This window comes from Arvicanthis niloticus, chromosome 5 (genome assembly GCF_011762505.2).
Source record: "Arvicanthis niloticus isolate mArvNil1 chromosome 5, mArvNil1.pat.X, whole genome shotgun sequence".
NCBI classification, from domain to species: domain Eukaryota; kingdom Metazoa; phylum Chordata; class Mammalia; order Rodentia; family Muridae; genus Arvicanthis; species Arvicanthis niloticus.
The window spans coordinates 36,977,556-36,987,581 of record NC_047662.1 but is presented as its reverse complement, the minus strand read 5'-3'; the positions used below and the strand labels follow the sequence as shown (position 1 = coordinate 36,987,581).

The following is a 10,026-nucleotide window of genomic DNA, read 5'->3' as shown; positions in this document are numbered from 1 at the left end:
CCTAGGAATGTTTTATTTGTTTATTTGTTTTTGTTTTGTTTTGTTTCAAGACAGGGTCTCACTTTGTACCTCTGGCTATCCTGGAACTATGTACACTAGGCTGGCTCAAATCTACAGAGATCTGCCTGCCTCTGACTCCCAAATGCTGGGATTAAAGACGTGTGTCACTATGCCTGGCTATTTTATTCATTTTTAAATTTAAATTTGATTTAATATGTATGAATGTTTTGTGTGTATGTGTGTCTTTATACCCTGTCCAGAGGCTAGAAAAGAGGAGATCCCCTAGAATTGGAGTTACAGACAGGAATCCCCATGTTCCCATGTTGGGAATCAAACTGGGTCCTCTGGAAGAACAGCAAGTGCTCTTAATGGTTGAGCCATCTCTCCAGCCCTTATTTATTTATTTATTTATTCATTTATTCATTTATTTATTTTTGTGACAGGGTCTATATAGACCTGGCTGTCCTGGAGTTTCTGCTGTGGACCAGGCTGGCCTTGAACTCAGAAATCTACCTAAGAGTGCTGGAATCATAGGTGTGAGCCACCAATCTGGCTTTACTTCTTTTGGGAAGAGGTCTCACTCTGTAGACCAGACTAGCCTCAGACTTGGAGGACTGAAGCAGAAGGACTGTGCTGTGTCAGGTGCTAGGATTGCAGGTGTGAAGCACCACACCCAACTAACTCGAATTCTTGGTGGTCCTGCCTCAGCCTCCCTAATGCTAGACTTCCAGGCATGTACCATCCCACTCTGCTACTTGACCGAGGTTTGTTTTTCAGTCTCCATTTCCTGGTCTGTTTAAGAGAATAGTTGACTCAGGGCAAGGAGCACCAAAAGGTCAGAACATCGAGCACTCCTAGCATGATTATGGGATGGATTTAAGGGAGGGATGGTGGGGGAGCATGTGTATGTGTGTGTGCTTCTGGGGACTGGACCCAAGGCTTTGCACACCAAAGACAAATGTTCTGTCACTTGAGCTACATTCCCTGACTTGAGGAAGTGGATTGATTTTTATGACTACTTTTGTTTTCTTGAGAAACAGTGTGACTATGTAACCCTGGCTTGTGTACGGCTCACTGTTTAGCCTCAGCTGTCCTCGAACTTGCAACAATCTTCCTTTTAACTCCACCTCACAAACGAGGGATTTCTGGCTTGTGTCCCACTACACCCAAGGAAGTGGGGTTTTATTTGTGTGTGTGTGTGTGTGTGTGTGTGTGTGTGTGTAGTGTGTGTGTATTCACATGTATGCAGGTGCCTACAGAGGTCAAAAGAAAGTATCACCTGGAGCTGGAGTCACAGGTGATTGGGATCCAGCCAGTGAGGTTGCTGGGTGTCTTCTGCAAGAGCAGTAAGCATTCCTAACTGCTGAGCCGTCTCTCCAGCCTGGAAGTGGATTTTTCTAGTTTGTTAGTTTTGAGTGGAAGGAGGCAGCTGTAGAGACAGAGAGAAGGTAGATAATAATATTACAGGTAAGAAGCCAGTGGAACATGCCTGTATTCGCAGCTACTCTGGATGCTAAGGCAAGAAGATCATTTGAGTCTACAAGTTTAAAACCCTTCTGGCCAACAGGTAGTAAGATCCCATCTTGAAATCGAAACAAATGGGCTGAGCTTGGTGGTCAATGCCCATTATCCCAGCACTCAGGAGGCAAAGGCGTGTGGATCTCTGAGTTCCAGGCCAGCTAGAGCTATTCCAGACTATTTTATAAAACATGCCTTAAATGTGCAACATGCTTTGGATTTTTTGTTTTGTTTTTCTGTACAACAAACCTATAAAATAGACTTTTTGTTTGTTTGTTTGTTTGTTAGCTCTAAGTTGTTTTGTCTGTTTATTTGGATAGATTGTTTTTTTGCTGTTGTAGGTCTCGAGTTGTCCAGCATGGCCACTATGAAGCTAAAGATGACCTCGAACTCCTGATGCTGCTAGCTCCCACCTCTGGGTGGGTTTTAGGTGAGATTATAGGTGTGCGGTGCCACACCCATTTTAGGCTTTCTTTTTAATCCATATTTTATTTAATTAAAAAAAAATTATGGTGGGCAGTGGTGGCACATACATTTAATCCCAGCACTTGGGAGGCAGAGGCAGGCAGATTTTTGAGTTTGAGGCCAGCCTGGTCTATAGAGTGAGTTCCAGGACAGCTGGGGCTACATAGAGAAACCCTGTCTCAAAAAAACCAAAAAAAAAAAAACAAAAAAAAAATTTTATTATTTTTATGTATATAAGTATACTGTTGCTGTCTTCAGACACACCAGAAGAGGGCATCAGACCCCATTACAGGTGGTTGTGAGCCACCATGTGGTTGCTGGGAATTGAACTCAGGACCTCTGGAAGAGTAGTGCTCTTAACCACTGAGCCATCTCTCCAGTTCTTAATACATATTTTAAAAATGGTGGAAAAAACGGAAGCCCAGAAAGCTGAAGGACTTGTTGGGGTCACATAACTCAACCTGCCAGTCTACCTTAAACATTAATAGAGTCTCTAAGGAGACAGGCAAGTGACGTCCATGAAGAACCAGGGAGGAGACTCTGGCACAGAGCCTGAATAAGGACAGAGGCTCCCGGGTACAGTGGCTAAAAGTTAAGGAGGTCAAAGTAGGGGATGGTAAGGCCCCAAGGTTCAGGAAGGATGACAGAAGGGAGGGAGACAGAGGGCTTAGGTGTGGAGAAATGAGCAAATCCAAAGTTCTTCAGCTTCTAAGAGGGCAGGGTAGACACCACTATTCCTGTCTGCTTCTTACAAGACTGGGGAAGCCAGGGTTAGAGCCTCTTCCCCTTTATCCACAGGGCTTTCTCTTTCATCTCAGGAAGAACCCTGGATGTTCACACTCTTTGGGAATATCCTGAATAAACAAATAAATGAGCCTAGAACAGCAAAAAATGAACATGGCCACTTTGGCCTTTGGACCCTCCACTGCCTCTAATTCTGTGACTCCACCTCATTGAGGTGGTTTCCTTACACTGTCAAGCTTCGTTATTCAGATTCCACATGCCTGAATTCATCTAGTCGCTACATTCATCTGTAACCACAAGACCAAGTCTTGTGTCACTTTTGCAATTACTCACAGAGGATGTACACAGAAGTAAAGGTTCTGAGTGCCTAACATACATTTCCAGCTGAGGTCTGTGGAATAGGACTTTCTGCCCTCAGAAACATGTTTTAGCTCTTATAAACCAATGCTTTCCAGGCAGTCTGATTACAATCAATATTTTGCATTCAAATTTTTTAGGGTTTTTTTTGGTTTGTTTTGGTTTTGTTGGTGGTGGTGTTGGTGGTGTGGAGATGATGATGGTGATGGTGATGATGATGATGATGACCCAAGTAGCCCCAACTGTGCTGAATACTATCTAATTCGCTATGTAAAACTGTGACACACTTAGAGGAAGTGTTTGTGTTAAATACCCCAATTTCCCTTGGCATTTCTGCCCCCTTTTCGTTTCTTTGTTTTGTTTTGTTTTATTGAGGCAGGGTTTCTCTGTGTAGCTTTGGCTGTCCTGGAACTCGATTTGTAGACTAAGATGGCCTTGAACTCAGAAATCCACCTGCCTCTGCCTCCCAAGTGCTGGGATTAGTACTGTGCTACTATACCTTGCTTTAGTATTTGCTAACTCAGTGTTTAGGGTGACTTTGTAAACGTCCAACTACAGACTGAGAATTGACTTCTATAAATAAGATTAATATTAGAATCTCTGCATAGGTCTATAGTGGGATTCAATGAAATCATATTTGTGAAGTACTAAGCTTAGTGTCTGGCACACAGTAGGTGCTCAGTAAACATTCTTAGTATTGTTAATGCGGATGAATTTAAAACAAAACAAGTGATTTGTTTCCACCTACCAAAGTTCCTTTCACCAAGGGACCACAATGGTTGCTGGGCTCTTGGGCTAGCCTTCATGAAGAGATTGTGAGGAAATCCAGGCTATGGCTGGGTGGGGGATGGGACAACCCTGTAACAAAGAGTACCACCCTTAGGCAGGCTTCATATGTCATAGAGATCTCAGTTGCTTGGCCAGCAGAACCCCTCAGGAGCTCTCTGCAGTCATGGGGCCTTCTCAGCTTGTTCGTGCCCCTCGGCCTCGGGGGATGAGTTCTCCCTACCGAAGGCCAGGTATGGGTGGGCCTAGGCGCCGGTGTCCCAAGATGTTCAAGTGTAGCCGCAGAACCTACCGGCAGAAACCTCGAGGCCCAACTGCCACCGATCCTGCCTCTGTGGCCACAAACATCAGTGACACGGACACTACCACCAGTGTGTGGATCCTGTCACCTCAAGGTTAGCGGGGGAGTATGGAGGTGGAGAATCTGTGACTTAGGGTGGGGATTTGAAGAATAGAAGGATTCTGTCCTGCTTATGGACACTAAAGGACAAACTGTGAAACTCCACCCCAACAGCACAGCCAGGGTTTCAAGGTACACGCCATCAGACGATGAGAGCTTTAGTGGACAGTCTCAGGACTGGGACTGAGATAGAGGGCCTGAGGGAGATGGTGAGTCCAAGGGCCAGTGGGGTTTTCACGAATGCCTATATATGCATGTGTGCATGCATGTGTAAGCCAAAGGACATCCGCCTTTTTTTGGAGACATTAGCCTAGACTTTGTCAAGTAGGTCAGGCTGGCTGACTAACAGACAGAAGGGGTCCATGTGTCTCTGCCTCCACAGTGCTGGCATTGATCAGCGTGTACTATCATGCCCAGCTGTCACACCTGGGTTCTGGACTGACCTCAGATCCTTAAAAGACTAACACTTTACTGGGTCATCTGTCAGCCTTCACATATGCCCCCCCACCTCTTTTTTTTAATACTCTTCCTTCTTTTTTCTGTCTCTAGTTCTCAGACACCTCTGTCAACCTAGGGGCTTTCTGATCCTCTAGAAATGCCCAGAAGCTTGGCCTGAACTTGACCTGCTGCTCCAGAGGGCTGCTGGTGGTGGACAACAAATACAGCCATTCTGCTTAAGCTGTCTTCCCCCGTTCTGAAGTGTTCCAACTATGTGGGACATGAGGGTAGGGTTGGGGTGGGTCTGTGTTGGGATAAACTTAAGAGACAGCAGCAAGGATCGCTGTGGACCACAATGAAGTAGAGGAACAGGACAAGGTCAGTCAGACAAACCCATCTTTGTCCTCAGCATTTTGATCTGCCCTGTGATAAGGGGCTCTCCTGCCTTACACTCCCATGGGCAGGAGGCTTCTTGGGAAGAATAAGAAGGCACAGATAAGAGAGTGGATGAAAGACAGAACCCCACGAGTGCTCTAGAATGAGGTACGCTGGTGCTGATCAGTGAGTAGGTGTGGCTGCTTACTGTGACAGAATGGGAACATTATGGCACATGTGGCTCGTGTGCCTTTATGATCTAATGTGCTTCAGCTGTCAGCTGTGAAGTTGAGGAGTGCTCCAGAGGGCAGAGGCAAACCGTAATGGCATTAGCTCAGCTGAGAATGAAGGTCAGGAGGGGGAGGGGGCAGCCTACAGGAAAAGGGGTGTTCAGAATGGTTAGTGTATGAGGAGGACATGTCACCTTCAGCCCCCCAGCCATCCTCTGAGGTCAGCATTTTCCAGGACTGCCAGCTGAGCTGGGGCACTTGGGGGTGGGGCAAGACTGAGTTTGAGCCCAGGAAAAAGGGAGGGTGTTGCATTCTGTCAGGCCTGGGGATTTTCCATTTGGATTTCTGAATGCATGCCCATGTGTCATCGGGTTTAAATAGGTTTCCATGAGGTTGTGTCTAGTGGTAGTAACATTGTGAGGGTCTTTGTCTCTAATGTGTTGATTAGTTTATGGGCTAGTGTGAGGGGGGGAATGGGGGTAATCCCTAAGACCTTTGGTGGCCTATCCTCTGGGGTTTAAGAAGTCTGGCTAACATCATTTGCCTCTTGTGAGAGGAAAACTGAGTTAAGTACATCTACTCTAAGATTGCCAGAGTGGGAGATCCTTGGGCGGGGGGCTGGGGCAGACGATTCACAGTTACACTGGTTCTCCAGTGTGCCGGGCTCCTCCAGAACAACTTGGACAACAAGCTACTGGACATTACTATCAGCTAGACAGTGGCTGGACTGGTATCCAAGGTCCACAAGGGGTTCTGTACGTACAAACACATGACATAGTCCACAAACAAATATAGAAATGTAATATATAAGTAACTCACAGGTATACAACATAAAAAGCAAATAAATGTGTGAATCCAGGTACATGGATTTATAAGCAGAGATCACCACTAACGAGAATCCAATAGACACCCAGCCACCCCTTTGCAGGAAACATGACCCTACACAGACATAAACATACATACACCACAGACAAGTTCACAAGTATACAGACATAGACACATGAAATCTTACTCATGCAAACTCAGACACACATAGACACACTCACCAGACTTCCCTGCCTTTTAGCTCTGAGGCCCAGATTCCTCCCTCCCCAATATCACTGTATGCACTGTGTGCATACATGCCTTTGCTTATGTCTCTGTGTATCTGTATCTTTGAGAGAGTGTGTGTTCCTATGTATGTGTATGAGGGGGTTGATAAGCAGAGGGAACTCGATGACATCATCTCTTCTAGCTATTTTTAGCTCTATCTGCAATGACTTCTCCTCCATTGCCCCTCCTCCTCCAGGTTCCCAATTCTCCTCCCCCTCCAGGCTCTCAGAGATAGCAACAGCCAGAGAGTACCCACTCCTTCAGTTTAGGTGGTCTGCTGCGTGATTGGATACAAGTCACCCAACCAGAGTTCTTTCGAGGCTGAGGACGGAGCTGATTCTCAGAGTTGGAGGAGGGGGTTTGAGTTGAGGGGCTACCAGAGCAGGTGCCTGGGTTAGATGAATGGACCTGGCTGGCCTGCCACTCTTCAGTGCCTGTGCTTCTCAGTCTGTAGCATCAGTGCTTGCTGTGTTTAAGGGAAGTGTTCATGTTGGAGATAAGACAGGTGAAGACAAAATGAGACGTCTTCCTCAATGGGACACAGAACACTGGGAACCTGGCAGCTTCAAGGATGACGTCTGTCTCTCTCTCTCTTCTCTTCCATCTCCCAAAGGTCAGATGACATAAGGAATCCAGAGGGAGCACACACCCCCACCCCCTTCACTCCAGCTATTCTACCTAGAGATTTCGAGAAGCAGTGCTTCCTTCTCATTCCCTAGCTGTGCTCCCAACCCACCCAGTAAACCATGGGCCCTCTGCTAGTCACTTCCACTTTTAGACCCCTTCCCTGAGTCTGCTCTGTGGAAAGGCCACTGCTCTCCATCTGGAGACTGAGAAGACAATCCTAGAGGGGTTAGCACTGGCCCACACCTTATGGTGCCAGGGGAAGCAGCCCAGGGGAGATGGTAAGCAGGTGGAGGAGGAAGTGGTGGCACACGGGACAGCTGGCACAGGTGCAGAAGGCACAGCCCAGGCAGGGAATCAGGTGAGGGGGAGGAGACCGGTAGCCTGAGGGGTCCATGCCAGGAGGAGGGCTTCCTGTTCTAGCCAGCCTTGGGCAGCCACTGGAAAATCGGGTTTGGCAGCTTCAGCCTTGTGCTGTGCAGAACTGTTCTGCCGGAAGGGCTGGAGGAGGGGGTCCAGATTGCTCCTGGGAGGTGGCCTGGGGCACGTCATCCTCTTCAGGAACGATGAAGTTCAGAGAACATTCTGAGATCTGGACTGGGGTCACCCCTGTTTTACCCTAAACCCTAGTGTGATGCTTTAATAGTCCTGGTTTCTTTCTTTCTTGGCCAGAGATTTCCCCCACAGGAAGGGGCTTTTTGAAATCAGTTTTTCTGGGAGTCTGACTCAGGCTGGAGGACAAACAGTCAAAGGATAAGGGTCTGGCTGAACCAGACAGTCCCTGGGGCAGGAGGCTGGAGTTCCCTTGTCACTAATGGTCAATCACCGGAAAACTAGCTCCAGGCCCACAATGCAATTCTGGTCACTCCACCCTTACCAGTGCTCTTACCCACACCCCCACTTCCGGCCTCTGTTCCTTCCTCATCTCTGGGGAAGGCTACAGAACTCCCTAGAGAATCTCTGTGTTCCCTCCCCTGGCTCCTTGCCCTCCAGTTACCCATTCAGCAACACCAGTCTCCCACTAAACACTCTTCCACTGGACTCTGAGGCAAATAGGAAGAAAGGACTGGAAAGAAGATGACTTTTCCTGCTGCCCTCAGGTTCTGGAGCTTAAATGGAGCTTGGGTAGATTGAGTGCTGGGGTGTAGTCCCGGGAAGAATGGAAATCTCTGTTTCCCCTAGCTCTCTCCTCCTCCTTCTTTTAGTGGAACCCACAGAAGATGGCCCAGAGTTGAGATCTGCAACTTGTAGAAAATAAACACAAAAACCAAGGCCAAGTGGGTACTGGTTGTTGTTACCATATCGGCAACAACACTCATTAAACACAAAAAAAGATCATGAAATTCTGGATTCATAAATTACAGAGTTTTACTATAAGATGTTAGAGGCTGGATAATTTACTGAATCACAGACACTCTCCTCCCCCCCTCCCCAAGTTAGAATATGCTTAAATTAGAAGTTTAAGGTGTCAATGAAGTCCCACAGTCATGTGGATGCCTAAGCCATATTTTCTGCTGCAGATGCAAGAAGCAGCTCACCCATGTGTTCAGTGGGAGAGGCAGACAGCCCTGGTTGCATGAGGTTAGACTGAAATAATAACCCTGCAATAAATGGGACAGAGACAGACTTTGTCCATGAAGACAGGGAAGGGAGTTGCAGGTGGAGACAGAGTGGAACTGTAAAAACAATGGAACAGCCTAAAGAAGGAATCATGCTTGGGTGTGGTGGCACACAGCTGGAGTCCCGGGACCCAGGAGGCTTGATGGGAAAATCACTTGAATTCATGAGTCTAACACCAGCCTGAGCTACACAGCAAGACACTCATCTCAAAAAAGGAAAAAGAAAAAAGAAAAGGAAAAACAAAAAAGGAAAAAGGTGTGGGGATATCAAGGAACTTAACACATCTGACCACCTCAAGTATTTTCAGCTTTCCCATGACTGTGGTTAACCTCAGCCAAGGACCTTTCTGAAGGTTAGCTCGGTGCAGTGAATTAGGAGCTCAAGGCCAGCCTCAGCTACAGAGTGAGACAAGCTTGGGCTATATGAGACCCTGTCTCGAAACAAAAGAAGCCTGGTGTGGTGGCACAATCCTCAAGTCTATGTAGCAAGTTCCAAGCCTGCCAGGGCTACATAGTGAGAATCCTGTCTCAAAATAAATCCATCAAAATCAAAACCTAACCTAAAATCCTTTCCTAACATTAGTGGAGACCCTTGAGCACGCTGCAGGTCAACAACCATGTCAGACTATTTCCTTTGAAAAGACACCAAACAGAACATACTTCAGGCTTTTCTTAGGGTCTTAAGTGCAGACTGTACCCTAGGGGTACAGTGGGGTTACAAATCCACAACAAGGTCTTGAGAGAGAATCTTGCTGAGGGCATCTATCTATCTGAGGTGGTTCTTGGAGGAGCTGGGCATCGAAAGGAGCCAGCCAACCTGAGGCTTGGGATGCAAACAGCTCACGTGCTTCAATGGTTGACCCTCAGAACCACAAAAGATAATAAAATAAATTGATGTTCAACAACAAAGGAGACTTTCATGCGTTTGTTTGGTTTCTGAGACAAGTTCTCACTATGGAGCCCCCATTCAGCCTGGAACTTGCTGCGTAGATCAGGCTGGCCTCAGAATCACTATTATGAAACAAAATGAGGTGAGAGGATACCTGGTGGGCCCATGCCAAGGTGTCCCCTAAGAAATCACACCATGCAACAGATCTGGTATAAAGGGAGTTTATTTGGGGGAAGGGATGGGAGTGAGGGGCTGGAGATGGGGTAGAGGCAGACGGTCAGGAGCAGAGCCATGAGGCAGAGAAGGACAGAAAATGGGAGAGAGACACCAGCCAGGTATACATGGGAAGAGAGAGAACAGGAGTGATGAGCAGCCTTGCTATATGCTGTCTGCATCTGGAGGTGACTGACTGGTAATGGCAGCCGATGTAAGCCATTGCTGGTCCCTGGGAAGAGCCTAGCAGAATTGACTATAAGCTAAGACTTACTG

At 47.1% G+C, this 10,026-nt stretch overlaps 1 protein-coding gene across 1 annotated transcript; it reads left to right on the top strand.

The window, feature by feature from the left end:
* The first annotated feature begins 3,993 nt into the window (after nucleotides 1–3,993).
* Nucleotides 3,994–4,954, top strand: P3r3urf (PIK3R3 upstream open reading frame). Its single transcript, XM_034502983.2, has 2 exons — nucleotides 3,994–4,265; nucleotides 4,820–4,954. Exons 1-2 carry the CDS (start codon nucleotides 4,037–4,039, stop codon nucleotides 4,861–4,863), a joined length of 273 nt encoding a protein of 90 aa, XP_034358874.1. The 5' UTR covers nucleotides 3,994–4,036; the 3' UTR covers nucleotides 4,864–4,954.
* Nucleotides 4,955–10,026: the final 5,072 nt, after the last annotated feature.

Excerpts from the sequence above, each read along its gene's own strand:
- P3r3urf (XM_034502983.2), top strand. The coding sequence starts at position 4,037 with ATGGGGCCTTCTCAGCTTGTTCGTGCCCCTCGGCCTCGGGGGATGAGT. Across the intron at positions 4,266-4,819 it reads GTGGATCCTGTCACCTCAAG|TTCTCAGACACCTCTGTCAA; the intron begins GTTAGCGGGGGA and ends TTCTGTCTCTAG.